The following is a 20,434-nucleotide window of genomic DNA, read 5'->3' on the forward strand; positions in this document are numbered from 1 at the left end:
GTCAGCATATACAGGACCTGTCTAAGTTAATGACACATGCTTTTAGATAGCATTTCACTGAGGTTTCAGAGCTAGATTAAGCAGATACTTCCTAGCACAGAAATTGAAACTGAGTCCAAGTGGTCATAGCAGCATATATTATAGAGACACACAGCTGAAGACACCTGTGCGTCTCATAAGTGGTGTGTTTTTTTTTTGTTTTTTTTTAATAGAAGCAGATGCTTCCCAAATCATACTGGTTTGATCCCACTGCACCCCAAGTACCTGGAACGTATATTTGGCACTGTAACCAGATCTTCGGATTCGCACAGTCTCCAACATGCCAGTGTATCTCAACTGCTGCAACACTAATCCCTCATCAAAGAATAGCTCCCTCTGAAAGAGACACAGGGCAACAGAGACCTAAACACAGGACACAATTTACACCATCTCCTCTAAGACAAGATCTCTTACTGAGAATTTACACTGATTTTCTGTCAGTGACACCTTTCTCCTACTCACCTAAAGCCCGCTACCCCAAAATATTTACATTTCTTCCCTTCAGATCCACACAGCTGGAGACAGTATTTTTATGGCAGGAGTCAAAAAATGGCACTATTACATACAATCTTTAAAGTTCTTTTTAGCATGTGAGCAGTGTAGAATTCTTAAAGAAATGCTACAGTAGAACCTCAGAGTTATGAACACCTCAGGAAGAGATGTTGCTGGTAACTGAAATGTTGGTAACTCTGAACAAAACGTTATGGTTGTTCTTTCAAAAGTTTGCAACTGAACATTGACTTAATACTGCTTTGAAACTTTACTATGCAGATGAAAAATGCTGCTTTTAACCATCTTAATTAAAATGAAACAAGCATAGAAAAAAAAAGGAGGACTTGTGGCACCTTAGAGACTAACAAATTTATTTGCGCATAAGCTTTCATCAGCTACAGCTCACTTCCACTGAATGCATCCAATGAAGTGAGCTGTAGCTCACGAAAGCTTATGTTCAAATAAATTTGTTAGTCTCTAAGGTGCCACAAGTCCTCCTTTTCTTTTTGCAAATACAGACTAACACAGCTGCTACTCTGAAACCTGTCATTAAGCATAGAAAGTTTCCTTACTTTGTCATTTTTTTTTAAACTTTCCCTTTATTTTTTAGTAGTTTACATTGAATACAGAGTACTGTACTGTATTTCCTTTTTTTTGGGCCTGTGCTGCTGCCCCATTGTGTGCTTCCAGTTCCAAATGAGGTGAGTGGTTGACTGGTCAGTTTGTAACTCTGGTGTTCATAACTCAGAGGTTCTATTGTATACTGTTAATTTTGTGATGTAGGTTCTTTGAGGAAGCTTGGAGAAGTTTGCTCTCTGCCTTTATTTCTCTAACTAGAGTTCTTGGGACAGAACTGCTTCCTGGAAATTGGACATTGGTGTTTGGACTAAGATTTCAGAATAAGCATATTACCTACATGCAGTTTATGACCTCCTCTCTTTGAGGACTGGTGTCTACAGTGTAAATGAACAAGCTGCAATAAGAAAGTACCCAGACTCCACATTGGTTTCCCTTTGGAGGAGGAGAAATCAGCAACCAGCAAGACCCTAGCATCTGCTACCACTTGACAGAAGAGCAACAGCACTTTACGTGGCATAGCAGAAAAAATAACCAGAGTAACCAAATAATATAAAGAATTGTGTTTGTTATTATTCATCTTTGCATTCTTCTTGGTACTTCTGGTAGAACAACGGAGCAACTAGCGCCAAAATGGTCATTCCTGAGGTGCAGACATCTATCCACAAAGAACTGTACTGAGACCCACTAATTCATTCCACACATGCCACCAAACAGCTCTCTTATGGTAACTGCATCCTGTAACTCCAAACCTGAGTAGAGCTAGAACTAGCTGCCAGTCCCTTGAACCTGCCAGAACCATAATCCCCAAGGCTTGCTGTGATGACACAAGTTTTATAAGAGGGCTGCTGTGGCTGTTTTGACAAAAGCCATTTGAGGAGGACATCAGTCATTGAACCCCTCCCCACAACACACAGGAGTCTCTTGCTTTCATTACATTCTCTTCAAAAACTGAAGAAAGGGCTAAGAATTATTTCATGCACTACTATATTTTTATCAAGTATCAGAGAAAACACAATTTGCCTTTACACATGCTAGTTGCAGGCTGCCTTAAAGCAAAGTCAAATCTAAAATGTTGACAATGTACATTGATGGGGATGCCCTTTCTGTACATCCACTAATCAGACCAACTTAGCTCTGGGAGGCAGAATGACCTACCTTCTCAGCATTGGAGCGGATGCAGCGGATGAAAAATGGCTCCGCTTTCCCCAGGGTCTCCAGTAATTTATTGAGGGAGTTCTGGAATGAGACATTCAATACACTCATTCTTCAAATATCACTATTTTGAGTTGCCTTTAGCAATAGCTTTGAATGTTCTTCAGTCATGTTGTTCAAATGGACAAAAACACCCTACACACACTGTGCTCTCACTCTCCATCAAACGCACAAAGGGGTGCACACCCTGATCATACCTGGCACTGACCACGGGGCTGCCCAGAGATTGGTGTTCATAGGATAAAGCCAGATCTAGGAACTTCATACCACCTGGTGCGATGCTGTCAAATGTGGTCACTCTGGTTGACACAACGGTCCTTAGTACACTGTGTGTGTTTGATGATGATGATGATATTTTGGCAATAGCAGACCTTTCTCCTCTGAGTACAAGGCCTCTCTAGTCTTATGGCTAATCAAACAACAATTGATCTGATAGGGGGCCTTAGGTGCCACCATTTCATCTCTTTTGTGTTAGTTTTTTCCTTTCTCTGGCAGAAACATCAAGACACCTTCACCTCTAATCCTTGGAGATACTCCAAACAATGGCAACAACTAATTGTGTAGCTTATGACTGACCTAGTGCAGCCTACCCCATGGGTGCTGACTGCCAGAAGGTCCTATTTTTTTGGTGACACAGGGCAGACCACAAGTGTCAGAAGATTGCATAAGAGCTAGGAGAATGAGCTGATCATCTATATCAGGGGTTCTCAAGCTTTTGTACTGGTGACCCCTTTCACACAGCAAGCCTCTGAGTGCGACCCCCCCCCCCACACTTATACATTAAAAACACTTTTTAATATATTTAACACCATTATAAATGCTGGAGACAAAGCAGGGTTTGGGGTGGAGGCTGACAGCTCGTGACCCCCCATGTAATAACCTTGTGACCCCCTGAGGGGTCACTACCCCCAGATCTATATAGAGAATGTGCAAACAGGTTTAGGAAATAAACCAGAAGTCAGATCTGTTCAGGGATAGGTCCTCAGTGGTGTGCACTCACTGCATGCTCCATGGCATAGCAGTGGTTTCTGATCCTCTATGAAGGCTGAAATATCAATCTCTCTCCAGTTCACTCATTTACCTGAAACTGTGCACTTATGCTAGGTGGTTTCTTCTTTTTGTGTAAGTGTAAGAGGGATTTTGTAGTCCGATCATGCAGAGTCATGCTCACTATAAGCTTCAAAGACTTGGAGTCCAGCAAGTTCTAGAACAAAGAGATTTGCCGTTTTCACTCAGTCAATATACATCTATATAAACTGTGATCACACTTGTAATACGGAAAATGGTTGAAGCCCTCAGTGAATCTCATGATTTTTATTTTAAACCTAAATCATTCTCTTCCAAATACCAAAACCATTTCTTCCTCAAGGACAGGAAAACACACAGCCTCCCCCCAATACTTCTGCCCCTTGTGGGCTAGTCAGTGGCTCTGCACATGTGCCATCTCCTCCCATATCCTAATGCAGGTAGGTTCATCCACAACTAGTCTCCACTGCCTGGATGAGTCACAGATGATCTGTGAACTCTACTTGAGCTCCAGAATTCAGTAGGTTTACCTCAGATGTAGTATCTAGAAAAGAGTGTTCCTGGCTTCTAGGAACACTGAAATGTGCTTTCTCCACATATTTAGCTATTCCATAAGCCTTCCAGTTACATGCACATCACTTTACAGAAAGAGGATTCAAGAAATATTTCCGTAACTCTTCAGATAAAAGAAGAAACTGTACCTATACAGCAAAATCATCTTTTGGATGTGAAAGGGAGATGAACACTTTTTTGTCTTCTCGAACAGTTTTCCTGACGCACGATGCATATTCATTACTTGCAAAACCAAGACATCATAAAATGTGCTGAATAAATTTACCTTGGGAATGATCTGCTTTTGTTTGGTACCTCTACTCTTCCTGTTAAAATATTAAAGATTGTTTAAGAAACAATACATAATATGATTTTTGTTAGTTCAGCGTGTTAGCCATGCCTTGCAAATTAGACCATGCTAAGATGCAGAGCAGAAGAGAATGAGTGCAACAGCTTCAGGAGGTGTTCATGCATACATAGGAGTTCCTTATAACTGATTAATGCAGGGACTGCAAGCGACTTTGCAAGGAGACTGTTTTGCCAATTTCCAATACCTGCAGTACTAGCAAAAAGGAAATGTTTTGTCTACAAATAAAATTCACAGCTGTTAGAGAAATTTTAATTGGTGCATATGCTGTATTTGCTTTAAAAAAACAAAAACAAAACACATGCTATTAGTCTATACAACCAACTGTACAGTCTTTGGAAGTCTCCTTATTACACTTATGTACTGCCAAAAGGCTATCTCTGGTGGTCCCAGCATCACTCTGTGAGAGCAGGGAGCTGTTCACAGCTGAACAGCACATGCCAGTTAGGAATTCTGAGGCCTCACTAATGGGATCATCTCCAGGACTTCCTAGGCTAGGGCACAAAGATACCAAATGGAATGAGGTAGTGAATTGGAAAACGAATCCCTCGGGAATGGGGCTGCATTTCACTCCCTGCTAATTCCTGCAGTGTTAACCCTTTGGTGTAAGGTGTGTCCCAGATCAGTGTCAGGCAATTAATATCCCCTTATTATGCAACCTATTATAGATTCATTTTCATACATAATTACACCTGACAGTTAAAGACACTGGATCTAGGAATGTATGTATGGTTAGCCTATGTCCTGCACTTTGGGAAACTATTCACTTCCTTATCTTCACAGATGCTGGAACTAGGGGGGCTGCTGCACCCCATGCCTTAAAGCGATTTCCATCATATACAGGATTTATAGTTTGGTTCAATGGCACTCAGCACCCTCACTATAAAAATTGTACTTATATGTTGTGAAACTTGATTTTCTATACAATTTGGTGTTTGGAGGCCAGTTGGTATCAAAAGCAGAATTTAGCATTAGCTCGTGCAAAGGAAGCAATGTAACATTCTCTGCAGCCACTACAGGTAGTGCACTTTTACAGAGGAAATATTTTGCTCAAAATTTCTGTTTTGTTTAAATTAATCTTAAGAGCGGCTTGCTCTACTGTCACAAAAATAACCATTTTGTTCTGGACTGTAATAACTGCTTCATTATTGTTACACTTGCAAAGCAATGCCCAGAGCACCAAAACTCACAGAAAATGGAAGTGAGGTTGCTGAAGTCGACTGAGTGACCGAAGCAGCCTACAGGGATCTTCACCCTGCCAGGGAAGTCCTTTTATGCTCTTGATGATTTGGTCATGCAAGTCACTAAACGATCCACAGCCAGACAAAGACAGCCATGAGGGAGAAAACAAGGAGATAAAAAGGAAGTCCCATCACCCAGTATGTTCTAAACAGCAGGTCCATCCAAGGCTACTTTTCCCTAAACATGAACATTTCTGGAAGAGAAAGTGCTGGCTTGACATATCAATTAGTGCCTCCATGTTTTAAATATCAGGGTCAAGTGTCAAGTTATTTTCTAGGCCTAGTGTCCATTTGATGCACGCTTTTGGGTCATCAATTCTGAATGCACTGAGGATCACAGCTTTTCACCAATAGAAGTCAACACAGTCAACAAGTCCTTAATGCGATGTCCAAGGAAAACTCTGCAAACAACTAGCTAGGAGCAAAATGACCCAAAAGTGGGAATTCCTCCCTTGTAGAGAAATACAATTTTAAATAGCTTAACATGTGCAAAGAAGCTATTCTGTGTGCTATTTGAATGGTCTTTAGAGACAATATTTGAGACTTTTTTGCACTTAATCTAGCAATAAATATAAATATTTCTTTGAATAGCTTCAATATGTCTGAATGTTACAGTATGTCTGCTTAGCACAATCTCATGAAGAAGTAGACCAGAAAGCTAGATGTTGCAGGATTACTTGAAACTGCATCAAAGTGAAGTTTTACTTCTCCCATTTCCAGTTGAAGTTATTTTTTTAAACTCATGTTTAGCTTTTAAAAGTCAGCCTGGGATGGTCTCTAATTAGTGGTTCAATCAATCAGTTTAACCATGCACCATGCTTGGGAGTGTCACATCTTGGCAAAAAACTTACCTTCTTTACTTTCCAGAGAGGCACAAACCAAAAATATAACAGAAGTGTAAGAAGTCACTTCTGACCATAAAATGCCATCGCCATTCTAAGCTGCTCAGTGAAGCAGCACCAACCATTTTTAAAAAAGGTATTCATTCATTGTCTCTAGTTCCTTTGGCAGTTCTTTTTAAGAAAGCTGTTAATTTTTTTTTCATTAAAATATCTAAAGGAAATGAGTGACACTATGGCTGATCAGTTTTATTGGCCTACTAAGAGTTCAGTGTGGACTTCACTTGCGCTTGGCTGAAAGTGTCCAATTTGCTATGAACCAGTTATTTTAGGATGTGTAACACTCTCTGAGGCTTGATTTCTGCCCTGACCATGCTCAGAAGGTGCATCTGCCCAGGAATGTGCCTCCCTGGTCTCCAACTACAAAGTCTTCTCACTTCTACTTACTTCTTGCTTTCATAAAAAGCAATGATGTCTTCAAAAGCATTTATATCGAAATCCTCAGAGCAATCAAATGAGAAATCAAGCACTGAGCAGCTGCAAAAGGAACATACAATCATAGAATATCAGGGTTGGAAGGGACCTCAGGAGGTCATCTAGTCCAACCCCCTGCTCAAAGCAGGACCAATCCCCAATTAAATCATCCCAGCCAGGGCTTTGTCAAGCCTGACCTTAAAAACTTCTAAGGAAGGAAATTCTACCACCTCCCTAGGTAGCGCATTCCAGTGTTTCACCACCCTCCTAGTGAAAAAGTTTTTCCTAATATCCAATCTAAACCTCCCCCACTGCAATTTGAGACCATTACTCCTTGTCCTGTCCTCTTCTACCACTGAGAATAGTCTAGAACCATCCTCTCTGGAACCACCTCTCAGGTAGTTGAAAGCAGCTATCAAATCCCTCCTCATTCTTCTCTTCTGCAGACTAAACAATCCCAGTTCCCTCAGCCTCTCCTCATAAGTCGTGTGTTCCAGACCCCTAATCATTTTTGTTGCCCTTCGCTGGACTCTCTCCAATTTATCCACATCCTTCTTGTGGTGTGGGGCCCAAAACTGGACACAGTACTCCAGATGAGGCCTCACCAATGTCGAATAGAGGGGGACGATCACGTCCCTCGATCTGCTCGCTATGCCCCTACTTATACATCCCAAAATGCCATTGGCCTTCTTGGCAACAAGGGCACACTGCTGACTCATATCCAGCTTCTCGTCCACTGTCACCCCTAGGTCCTTTTCCGCAGAACTGCTGCCTAGCCATTCGGTCCCTAGTCTGTAGCTGTGCATTGGGTTCTTCCGTCCTAAGTGCAGGACCCTGCACTTATCCTTATTGAACCTCATCAGATTTCTTTTGACCCAATCCTCCAATTTGTCCAGGTCCCTCTGTATCCTATCCCTGCCCTCCAGCGTATCTACCACTCCTCCCAGTTTAGTATCATCCGCAAATTTGCTGAGAGTGCAATCCACACCATCCTCCAGATCATTTATGAAGTTATTGAACAAAACCGGCCCCAGGACCGACTCCTGGGGCACTCCACTTGACACCGGCTGCCAACTAGAAATGGAGCCATTAATCACTATCCATTGAGCCCGACAATCTAGCCAACTTTCTACCCACCTTATAGTGCATTCATCCAGCCCATACTTCTTTAACTTGCTGTCAAGAATACTGTGGGAGACAGTGTCAAAAGCTTTGCTAAAGTCAAGAAACAATACATCCACTGCTTTCCCTTCATCCACAGAACCATGTATAGAACCTAAATATTGTATGGAAAGGTAAATATGCAGAGACAGAGGAATGATCAGAACTAGCTCTGTAAGGAATCTCCCTGCTCCCAACCACTGCATTTTCAGTGATCACTGCCATACTCCTAGAAATAAAGGCTTCAAAAGTATGGGGACTTGTATGGATTCTTCAGTTTTCAGGGTCCAACAGCACAGGAAAGAATGTACAACATAGAAAGCAACATACAGTAATTACAGATGGAGAGTTTAGAAACTTAGTGGTAAGGCTAGGTTCAGAGTTTACATCAGTGATATTCGGTAGCACTGTTTCTTATTTAACAACCAGCTGGAGCATCTCCTTAAAAAGACTTTATAAACAATTCTTTCTTACACGCAGACAGATCTTTATTTTCCTTCCTTTCTTCAGAGCATTTCAAGTAAAGTAGAATATATGCGTTTATCTGCTCCTTATTTCCATCTGAAAAAAGACTTTTCTGGTATCCCAGCCAGAGGCTGGGAAATTGGATAATATCTGGATTAATACTTCAAATTGGGAACAAGTAGGAAAAGTGGATATGTTCCAGAAAGCAAAATCTTAAAATTCCATAGCAGTAACAGAATGAGAGAAAGTTGACACAGAAGTGATATCTAGACAAGAGAGAGCATATAGACAGCTCCAGTTTTCTTCACAGTGTACTTTTGCATCACATCGGTATCCTATGCTGCCAAATCCCTGGGTCAAGGACTGTCTTATTTAGATATTTCTATAGTACCTAGTACAAGAGGACCCTAATCCTTAATTGAAGCCTCTAGGCACTACTGTAACACAAATAATTAGACTGCATGCTCAGAGGTGCAGGGACTGCATCTTCCACAGTGTCTGGAAAGTGGCTAGCAAATGGAGGGTGCTACTGTGTATAAGTAACAAAACTCATCTAGGTTCCCTGCCCAACACCTTGGATCTTGTTTACTGAATCCTTCACAACAAGGCAACGTTCCCTCTGTTCCTTTTCTCCATGCTGCTCTCTATGCATGAAGCTATAGTAGAACCTCAGCATTACGCACACATGGGGGAAATGGAGGTTGTTTGTAACTCTGAAATGTTCGTAACTCTGAACACAACGTTATAGTTGTTCTTTCAAAAGTTTACATCTGAACATTGACTTAATACAGCTTTGAAACTTTACTATGCAGAAGAAAAATTCTGATTTTAACAATTTAAATGACATTTAAATGAAACAAGCAAAGAGTTTCTTTATCTTATGAAATCTTTTTTTCTAAACTTCCCTTTATTTTTTCTGTTTTTAACATTCTAGTTTACGTTTAACACAGTACTGTACTGGCGCTTTTTTTTGGCTTGTTTTTCCCGTCTCTTGCTGCTGTGTACATCCACTACCAAATGAAGTGTGTGGTTGACCGGTTGGTTTGTAACTCTGGTGTTCACAACTCGGAGGTTCTACCGTAATTCCCAATGACAGCACAGCATCCTCCCCACTGTCCTCTTCCAAATCCCTTCTAAACCCCACTTCTTCCACAGGCCCACGCACATTCATTCAACGTTATTCAGGCATCCTTGGCCTCTGAACATTTTAGAAGAAGGGTAATTAAAGATAGATATTCCAAGTGAACAGCTTATTCTGAGTCTCTCATCGCAATTTATACAGCCTAAGCATACTAAGTAGAGAGCAATTATGCCTCATCTAGCGAATCTCCTATTTTTTGTACTACTTCCTATTAATAAAAACAACAACTGGAAGAACTCAACACAATTGCCAAGATACTGAAAAAATAAATGAATTGTCAACCAAGCGTGTGGATAGCAGTGACAACATGGCCTGGCAGTGTAGGGCCCTTCCCCACAGGGCAAATTAACTCTTCCCTACTATCCTTAGGATACTGCCCATTGTTCTGTGTAAATGGCTCTGATTTAGAGGCCAAGCATATGTTTCTCACCGATAAACTTTTTCAACTGGTGTGTTTGCTCTCTGGAGTTCTCCCAGAGGAACCCGGGGTCCGTGACGCACCACACCTGTTGTGGAAAGTAAAGGACAGCGCTTGTTAATTTTGACAAATTTATTCACACAATGGAACATACAGCATTTCAATCACAACTGCAGAAATATACCTGAGGGTCTAAAGTTTTGCTTCAACTACAGCTGGCAAACTCATCTATTCAAAAAACTCTTAAGACTGAGTATTAATATTAAAGATGAAATAATCTAGTTTATAAAACTGGGATCTCAGTGGGGGCTTGGGAAGCCTGACAAAATGCCATTAAATAATCAGTGACAGGCAGACAATACCTGCTATGCATTAGAATTGCCTGCATCACAACTAGCTTTACAAAATATTTTATCATATTTCACACACTGTTTCTAAAGCATGCACTGGTGGCAACAGGCTTTCATGCTGGGTGTAGCCATAACACAGGGCTTAAAGGCAGGAATTCCTGACTTCTGAACTCAGGTATAACAATATCTATGCCCTTCTTGGCCTTGGACAAATTATTTAAACTGTAGGACACAGTTGCCCCTTCAGCATTAAGCTTTAATACTTTCTATCCTACAGATGTAAATCTGTTAGATCTATTGATATAAAGAACAGCAACTGCTTGTATTTAAAAATATTTCCAGAGTGGTTTCTGTGTGCTCAGTACCTGCAGTTTTCTGGGCTCTTTGACGTCCTGCTTCTGCGAAGACAGCCATCGCTCTAATTGCTGCCCGCAGAATAGCCCAGCGGAACACAGCCACTGGGTCCATTCCTATCAGCTCCCGAATGTAGGCACTGTCACTACTTCGCAGCAAAGCAACAATATCCGGTCTCATGTAATCCATGTTCTTCTCTCGGAAATCCTGCAGAACAGAATCACCAGGCCCGAAACAGTACATCAGAAAGGGTTCCTATGGAACTATGTTTGACTAAGGGGATATGTCAGCCTGAATAATTCTTAACATGGTCTTGGTCTTCACTCCAAGACTTTCACAAAAAAACTAATCTAAGTCTAGTGACACACCAAGTCTAACCCAGACCCAACAAGTTTTCTGTTTATACTGAATTGTAGGATAGGAAAGGGAAAAGGAAAGGAAAGGGCCTTTGGTGACTATTCAAAATCTACTACATACCTTTATCTGATATTTAACTTTCCCGGCAAAGTGCCGGATGATAAAAGCAGGTTCCTTCACTGGTGTCCCAACAAAGAATTTATTCTCCTCATGCTGCTGCTTGAACTTTGCAAGTAGTGTCTGGCTGGTGGCATGTGGGAAGCTAAGGACAAAGTAGGAAACAGAGTGGGAAATATCAGCTTCTTGCACTCCAAGTATGAATGAAGGTAAGCCTGCTCATACAGAGAGGTGTGAGCTGGTACAAGTCCGAGATATCACTAGCAGTGACAAACTGGATAACTATGCCCTATACAGGGGTAAGCAGCTTATAATCCCCGCTTTGGCACTTAGAGAGCTGAGTTACAGAGTTAACTTTTAAGCAGAAAGCAGTCCACAACAAAGCAGAATATTTAGAAACATCTATTGTACATATAGTTATTTCACACACCCCTTCCGTTATCAAGCTTTGTAACAACTGGTACTAAGTAGCTATGTCTTACAGCACTTTCATAATTACATTCCACAGGTATGTGCTTCATACTAGCTCCATAATTACACAGTGAAAACTCCAAGTTTCGTTTACAGCAGCACTCAAGATCATCAACATACTGGCGTAATTTCTCAGAAAGGAATCTGATTTAGCTGTACACTGTACATACAAAGATCCCTCCCTCCCCTTAATTTGTTATCTACCATAACCATCAACTTCATCTATTTATAACCTTTTCCCTTATGACACAAACAGCAAGTCTTGAGGAAGAAACTTGATACTTACTTGCTTTCTTCATCTAGCAGATAGAAGAGGCCAGTGGGCTTCTTGCTGATTAAGTGAATGCAGGTCACGTTATCTGTATAGTCAATATTGTGCCAAGCGATCCCTTCACTTTGATACTCCTCCTGTGCAACTCAAGAAAATTTCCATATCACCACAGCAGCCTGTCAAGCCCTGCTAACTAAACACGCATCCCACATCAGGGCTTCCTTAGATAGATACTGCCAGGTTCCAAGTTTGTTAGTTCATACAGGGGCAGTCAGAACCAGAAAAAAAAAATTCACTTATAGATACTAAAGCATAGATTCTCTAAATAAAATATTAATCTATCTCTGTATGGTAAACTCCGTAAGCCAGGCAGACCAGGCCTACAAAACACTGGGGAGTGAGACATGGAACCCATTTCTCTAAGGGCGATGGTGGATATGTCTTGCCTTCGGTAAGCATTGCCTTGGTTCAGAAGGTTTGGAGTTTTGATTGATAAAGTTGTGCAAAGTACACCTCCACACAGGTTTGTGCCAAACAACCTTGCAGTGCCAGCTCCACAACCAGCTTTTCTTTATGCTGTGAAAGCCAGAGGCAAACTGGTTTGGAGATAATACACTTACAATTCTGAGTAACGTATTTACACCCTGGTGAAAAACAGAACCACATGTTTAAAAAGAGAGAAGCAGCAGAATGTGAAGTGGAGGTGCTTTCTACATGATGGATGTTAGAAAATGCATCCTTTCAATTGGGTGGAACTAAATCTGTCCAATTTATCTACTCTGATTTATATGCACAATACACTACAAAAAATGATATTTAAGTTCTATGAACAAGTCCCTACTCAAAAAAAGATATGCAAAGAATCCCCGAAGGAACCCATGCAGACAGAGATACAAGAAATGAATTACTTAAGGATTAAGGCTGTTTGGGAAAACAGAATTAGAAAAACAAAAACAGCATATAGCTATTTACTCTGGTTAGTCTGGATAACAATGCCTGTCCTAAATTATTATGCTGCTGGCTCTCTGCTGTGTTTACTTACGTTTGGGCAACTTTTTCCTTTACTTTTTTGCTTAGAGCTGTTTACACACTGTTCATAAGATACATAATACAGAGCAATTTATCCCTCATGCAGATTGACAATGGGACAAATTATTTTGTCATGATCTAGAAAAGTTTTTGTTTTTTGTTTTTTTCTAAAGCCAGCAGCAAGAAAACAAAGAAACAACAAGCCTAAGCCTAGGGACACAAGACCAGATTGTAATCTCGAATGCTGCACCACACAAAACACGTAAAATCAAATACCATGCACACACAAAGTGCACTAGCTGATTTTACAGGACACACAGCATGTAATTGATATGTATCCATGCATTAAGTACATTCTCTGGAGGGGGAAGCAATGAGAAATACTGAATATTTTAAATACTGAATGTGTTAATGAGGACATTTAAAATGAGGAAAGTGATAGGTTTTTCCCAGATTGCAGAACAGAAGATGCAGCGTACCTTATTATTGGATGCTATTTCTGTTTCTGTGCTCTAGAGATTTCACAACTGAAAGATTAATAATTTTTGGTTCCAGACCCAGAACCAGTTAAAGCCAGAGCACAGAAAGATAAATCTCTATTATCCCATTGAGCAAACAAATGAGACTTCTCTCAAGCACTTTACTGCAGTTAAATACAAGTTAATAAAGAAACTGGACCCACAGGGAGACAGCTGGCTAGCCCCGTTTTATATAGTTAGCTTCTGAAGTCACAGGAATTGAGGAAACACCTGTACAGAGACTTCTTGCCAGCCAAGTTGTTACAGAAAGGTTAAAGACACAGAAAAGTTTACATTCTCTGTGGTAACCATAAAACACCCTCTTGCTTATACATAGTCTGGTTTACTATTATTGTATATGGCTTTTGTTCTATGTTTATTCAGAGCCTAGCACGGCGGGTGGGGGAAGGGTCCTGGTCCATGACTAGGGCTCCTACCTGCTATGGTAATAATAATGGCTTTTAATGCCTTCACATCTACATGCAATGTAAACAAATTATGGACATGCTGAGAAACATCACTTTGAATCTCCTCATTCTTATTCTCTCAGAATATCGGCCAGATTTTTTTTACATTTACCAGGTACCTCGTATTTAATAAAAATATGCCAGTGCACACATGTGAATCCAGTACCATAAAATAAATGCACATTGTGTGACTCCAGTGCCATATGCCCCAGAATGGTAATTTCACCCTATATGCACAAACCCAAAAGCATGACCCACCTATTTTAACTTGGATTAAGACTAATTCACTACAGGATACCCCAGGTACAAGCACCTAAATCAAAGTATTTATGAACGGATGAAATAATTTGAAACGAACCTCAACTGCTTTGCCAAACCTTTCCAAACTAATTCCCTTTTTGGCTACAGGAAGTTGATGAACTTTCAGTCCCAAAATTTGTAACTTAGTTTCATTGTTATCTTGTGCTCGCCTTATCTAGGTTGTATTCTGGTGTTGTAGCCCATCTTCTATTTAGACTGAGCTCTTGGAGGCCGCAGCTGTCTGTTGTGCATGTACAGTGCCTGGTACAATGGGACCCTGGTACCCAAATGGGGCCTCTACCAGAATACAAACACACTCCACAAAATAAACTAGGACCTGAAACAGGATTTTTAACTAAATAGTTTCACAACTATAATGTTACAGCGTAAGCTTTTTGGAGAGGGGATACTTTTAATTTTCTGCAATGGTTAGGTGCTTTATAAAGCAAGACATATCAATATGTGAATAAAAGGGTTTATTATCCCATCCTTAAACTTTTGCTGGGAGATCATTCCTTCAACATGCGCTTTCTTACCTGTTCTAATTTGAAAATGTGTTGATTGAAGTAATACTGAAGCTGCTCATTTGCATAATTTATGCAGAACTGTTCAAAACTGTTGGTTTCAAAATCTTCAAATCCAAATATATCGAGCACACCAATGGACAAGCACTAAGAAAATGATACAGAAACCCTGTTAGATAGGCCATCGTGAAAGTGAGCTAATCATACAATTACAGTCGTGGTTGTTGACCATGCACTAAGCATGAGTAATAGTGTCTATTCCAATATGACTGACATGTTTAAAATTTTAACAAACACTTTTCAAGATGATAGAAGATCGTTGCCTTTATGACACCTATGTTGAAATCCCAGCTCTAGTGAAGTCATTGAGAATATTACCACTAACTTCAACTGGGCCAGGATTTCACTCCAGATATTTGAGCCTAATGTCTTATTGGGTGATCTTTGGTAGCGTTATGTGCACAAGTGCAAGAGCTAAGTTTAGAGGGTATTATTTCTGGTGAAGAACTTACTGTAACAGATTCTTCCATATCCTTCTTATTAAGAAGCGCATGATTAATTCGCAGAACAATCCAGTCAAACAGGGCACTGTACAGTGACTTTGCCATTGAATCACGAGCTGTTATAGCCTGCAGATAAAAAACAGTTCATTAAGTTGGCCTGAAATATGAGGACTTTCCTACAGTGGTGCAGTGTCAGAAAAAATAAGATTACTCCACTGTTGAACCTTTCTCTGGCACAGTATAAGGGCTTTCAGTGCCCTAGCTTTGGTTTAATTTGTTTTTATTTTAACATTCATTTGTATAGACTCACTAAATGTATAATACATAACTTTTTCCACCAGCTGACAATGGGATTTTGGCCATGTCTATTAAAAATATGTATTTAAGTGAAGTAAAAATCCCACAGCAATCCAACAACATGATATTCACATGTTATTCACAGCTCAGATGTAATCAGGGGCTATTTTCTCGTTAGTGATTTTAAAGAGTAAGAAAAGCCCAAGACAACTGTTCGAGCATTTTTACCAACAGATTCACAATGCAGGTCAGCTATAGGTAAATGGCCAAGTTCCTTCTTCTAATGCCTTTAGACACTCACCTCACTGAGACTATATGGCAGGATAAGTTTGTCATTAGCAGTCACCGTTTTTCTTTTTGTCAGTACTTCCACTAAAATTTCTCGTTTGACCTTCACACAAAAAGCAAGAAAAACAAGAGTTACTGACAACCTTAAATGTTAGCTACCTGACCAACAGCAATATGGTGACAGCAGTAGTTACTAATTCCTCAGATACCCAAGTCAAACCCTTAGGACAACTACAGCTGTGGCTGAATAAGTTTTACATGCAGTTAGGATTGATTTGTGTGGTGGAAAGGCCCCAGTGCTGACAAGCTAAGCTCTACTTCTCTGCTCCTGATACCGAGCTGAAGAGCTAACAGAGTAACCAGATTTTACCATTCCCATCTTTTGGGTTGTATTTTACCCCCTTTATCTCTCCCTATTCCCAAAAAAGTCACTCACAGCGTGCACATTCCTAGTCAGTATAGCAAGCTGGCTCCCTTCCCCAAGAAGATACCCCTACAATACTCCTATGCCAGTTCTGGGGCATGCTGAACTTGAGCAACAAAATGCTCCCAAAAAGTTATTGAGGCAGACCGTGACAGTGGTTTAATGTTTATGGAACACATTAATGGCAAAACTCTACCTTTAGAAGCTGAGAGAGGGTGTCCAATACTTCTGGGGGTCCCACTTCCAACCCTTCATCCCGACCTGTGGCTCTCTTCTTGTAGGTAACGTTGCCCAAGTAAAGAATAGCTGAGAGTACTGAAAAGATCCTGAAGAATAAAAACAATAGTGACTTTTTTTAAATGTTCTAATTGAAGTTAACAGGTTAATACAGCCAGAATGCATAACAGAAACACAGCCACATCTACTTGAAGAGATGTGGACAACACAACTGGCCTAGAGCAGCCCACAAAAGTAGCCCTCTACTTTCCCTGTTTTGTAATGGGCTTAGCAAAGTAAATATAGTTTTGACGTCTTACAAATTAGCACACACTACACCATTCTGTTCATAATGCATTTTTACAGCACAGATAGCAATACAGACTACTTCGCATCAATTTCCCTGCAATATATGAACACTAACCTGCTGTCTGCAGAAAGAGGCTAAACAATTCTACTTACTGTTTTTTAGTTGCTGGAAGAAAGCCAACCATCTCCATGGCTTGTTTTAATCTTTCAAAATCATGGCGCAGATCTTCCCCGTCTTCTATTTTCAAGTTATGCTACAGAAAAGCCCCACAATAATTCAGTTCACATAAACACACTGAACAACAGAGGTGCTGGCACAACTCTTATGCAAGCACTCTAATGAAGGAAGATGAACCATCCAAAGTGCAGGCCTGAAGCAACTTTTGTTTTGCTCTGGCAAAGTCCAGAATTTCATTTATTTCAATTTTCTTACAGCAACTGCAAGACTAAGCTCTTACTTCAAATGCATACTCCGTCTTGTTTCCCCAACCACTCTCCAGCTGAATGATGCTATAAGCACAATCAACAGTCACCTGAGTCTTCAAATGGAAAGTGCAGTCTTATTACTGATATTGAGGCTGAGAACATCTCTAAAATCGTTCTACAAAGGGAATTTTATGACATGTCAATATGGTGCTCACAGGTTCGTCTTTAGGACCTGCCGAGATCTCTAATATGGGGCCCACAAAGAATCATAGAATATCAGGGTTGGAAGGGACCTCAGGAGGTCATCTAGTCCAACCCCCTGCTCAAAAGCAGGACCCATCCCCAATTAAATCATCCCAGCCAGGGCTTTGTCAAGCCTGACCTTAAAAACTTCTAAGGAAGGAGATTCCACCACCTCCCTAGGCAACGCATTCCACTGAAGCATGGACAAGTTTGGTGAGGGTTAAATCTCATCCACAGAGAGAAGAGTAATGAGTGGTTCATACCATGATTTGTGCTGTTGGTGCTCATGTTGCTGCATAGCTAAGAAGCAATGTTTTGTCAAAAAGCCACCTTTGCCATTTGAACTAGTTTCTACATAGAGAATCATCACAGGACACAAGAGGAAACAAATATTCTCTGCTCTGGTGTCCTTTATCACTACAACACCTCAAAGAGGGACACAGCATCTTCATCACTGAAGTTACACACAGAGTACCAACGTTTACCTGATTGAGGTAGAAATAATCTTCAGGCTGCTTGAGGTGAAATTCTTTACGTTCTTCCTCACTGACTCCAAGTAACAAATAATAAAACACATGGTAGTTCCTATAGAGTGAAACATATTTCTACTTAATGAAGATATGATATTGGTTTCTCTTTAAGCCTTACATGCTTCCAAATGGATAAAAAGGCACCTTTGCCATAATTACTACATTACATATCATTAGTGACACACACAGCGTTTAGAAAAAAAATCCCAAGGAAGAAAATTACTCATCCTCTCATTTGTTCTTTATTATTAAAGTAATAAATAAAGAATTGTACGTCTATTGTAGAGAATTTACTTAGAAAAAGTAAAAGTGCATAATCTGTTTTCCCAGAATGTACATCCAGATAAGCAGCACTGGTTCGAGAAGAAGAAACCTTTATATGAAATCTCAAAATGGCTTAAGTATTTCCTCCTTCTGGGTCCACTGTCATAAATTCATTTGTATGTAGCAGTGTCCGAGTGCACAAAGGGAAGGTGCTTAAAGGTGACTTGCAAAGGGAAAAGAACTGGGCTGGCGTCCTTTTTGTTTTTATGATGTCTGGAAAACTAGTGTCAAGAAACAGCATTTTAACTTCAACTACTAGTTAACATGTTGGATAAAGAAGGTCTTTGTACTCCCACTCCCATTATCATACAGCTCACAAGTGATCCGAGACAGTTCTTCCACCAAAACCAGGCTTGATACTACAGATATTTAAGGTAAAATAAACCCCAAACAAGCAGAGAAGTTCTCTGGAAAACCTTCAGGACTTCTATATAAGTCATAGCAGCAAAAAAAAACAACAAAAAACAAAAAACAAACAAACCAATTCGTGAACAACTTTGTGCGGGTCACCTTTAAAACGTTTAATGTCTATTAGCTCTAAGAAATACTGGCACCATGACATGACTGAGCTAAATTTATTTTCATAACTCTAAATAATCCTTGTTATCTGACCAGGACTGGCAACCATCATGCTAGGAGTATATTTCTAGAGAGCACTGATCAGTACAGATTTAGCCAGTATTCATTCAGGTGCAGTCCAGCCTTTTGACAGCTACACAAACTGCCGATGACCTGCCTACATGAACCAGTAATTCACCCCAAACTCTTCTCATTGTGATCTACTCTCTTGTCAGGAGAATTAGACAATTGTGGAATTTCTTTTATATCAAAAAAACTGTGCTTAGAAAGGTGAACATCACTGATTGTGGGAGACACAATCAAACAGATAGTACAAAATACGAATCTCCTCTTACCTTTCATCCTTCTCCTGAGAGACAAGGCGAGATTTTTCAAGCAGATATTTTTCAACAACAGCCCTGCAATCCCCCAAAAGAAATAAAACATGAATGGGGCAACACAGTCAAATAGAGCATCTGGATATTAGACACAAAAAAGCAACTAGCTACAAGTGAGTTTATGAAGATTTCATATGCCCTAGAGCTCAGGGTAGAATGGCCTCGTTGTCACCTCTGCTAGCTTGAGACGAAAAAACTCAGTCATATTGTGCTGGCTTTGAGAGGATACAATGAGAATGCTTGAAATGGGCAACTACCCTGAGGAACATTTATCTTTTTGGTGCTTTATCTTGGTAGATATGAATAGAAAAACATTAAACCAAGATTAACTGTTGCTGTAAAACCATAAATATTGTACACAACTTGATTTTACCACTAGAGCTGCTTATCACTTTAGGGACTCAAGCAAAGGCCACAACATGCAGAGAGAATATAACAAAAACACTGTTGCCAGACTTCCTGAATTTGCTGGCCCACACTGGACCACCCCACCAGCCACAGAGGGAGGCCAGAAAGCAGGGAACTCTATGTTGGAAACTGTATGGCGAGTAAGCAACAGAACAATCTACTCTTCCACAGGGGATACAAATGGACAAAGAATGAAGCCAGAGCTGAAGTAGCCTTTTCTCATGCTGGAGACAGAAAACAAATGAATTCACATGGTACCAATCTCCTGAGTTGGGGTGACTTCATCTGTAAAGATGCCAGATTTATCCAGAATAATAATCAAAGCACTGAAACAGAGTGGAGGCTTGTTGTTCATCTCTGAAGTGTTTAAGAAACAGCAATGATATAAATAAGACTTTTCAATGGGACATTGCATTGAAACCCCAGCAACAGTTAACTGTTACAATTTCAGTACCTGGAATAACACGGACAGGTTTGCGGCATAGACCAGAACTCCTTTTTAATGTTCTAAGCTATCTCATTCCACCTCATGAAAGCAGAACCTTAATGTGTTTACAGAAATGTGTGGTGTGACGCTGCTATGTATTCTGCATACATACTACAAAGTTTACACACCAAGACAGAAACAGATTTCAGCGTATGACATTAGATGGATAATTAAGCGCAAAGACATCATATAGGAGGCCATTATTGGACAAAACCTATTACTTGTAATGAAAGATCCAGTATAACATCTAATTGTTGCT

The 20,434-nt window shown here is 40.3% G+C and overlaps 1 protein-coding gene across 10 annotated transcripts in view; it reads right to left on the minus strand.

The window, feature by feature from the left end:
* Nucleotides 1-20,434, minus strand: part of MYO9B (myosin IXB) — a 77,787-nt gene that overhangs the window by 21,358 nt on the left and 35,995 nt on the right. For 6 of the 10 annotated variants that reach the window (XM_073324215.2, XM_073324211.1, XM_073324207.2 and 3 more), the window contains 17 exons: nt 19,239-19,301; nt 17,956-18,055; nt 16,955-17,055; nt 16,473-16,602; nt 15,866-15,955; nt 15,277-15,393; nt 14,777-14,911; nt 11,942-12,063; nt 11,188-11,329; nt 10,722-10,917; nt 10,019-10,094; nt 7,959-8,009; nt 6,795-6,884; nt 4,187-4,226; nt 3,404-3,526; nt 2,266-2,346; nt 265-375 (listed from right to left, as the gene is read on the minus strand). In XM_073324215.2, the coding sequence (XP_073180316.1) occupies nt 265-375; nt 2,266-2,346; nt 3,404-3,526; nt 4,187-4,226; nt 6,795-6,884; nt 7,959-8,009; nt 10,019-10,094; nt 10,722-10,917; nt 11,188-11,329; nt 11,942-12,063; nt 14,777-14,911; nt 15,277-15,393; nt 15,866-15,955; nt 16,473-16,602; nt 16,955-17,055; nt 17,956-18,055; nt 19,239-19,301 (1,768 nt within the window). Of the gene's footprint in view, nt 1-264; nt 376-2,265; nt 2,347-3,403; nt 3,527-4,186; nt 4,227-5,457; nt 5,572-6,794; nt 6,885-7,958; nt 8,010-10,018; nt 10,095-10,721; nt 10,918-11,187; nt 11,330-11,941; nt 12,064-14,776; nt 14,912-15,276; nt 15,394-15,865; nt 15,956-16,472; nt 16,603-16,954; nt 17,056-17,955; nt 18,056-19,238; nt 19,302-20,434 lie in introns of all 10 variants that reach the window. The other 4 variants (XM_073324214.1, XM_073324210.1, XM_073324217.2 and 1 more) reach the window with 2 other exon arrangements.

Source organism: Lepidochelys kempii, chromosome 25 (assembly GCF_965140285.1).
Source record: "Lepidochelys kempii isolate rLepKem1 chromosome 25, rLepKem1.hap1, whole genome shotgun sequence".
NCBI classification, from domain to species: Eukaryota; Metazoa; Chordata; order Testudines; family Cheloniidae; genus Lepidochelys; species Lepidochelys kempii.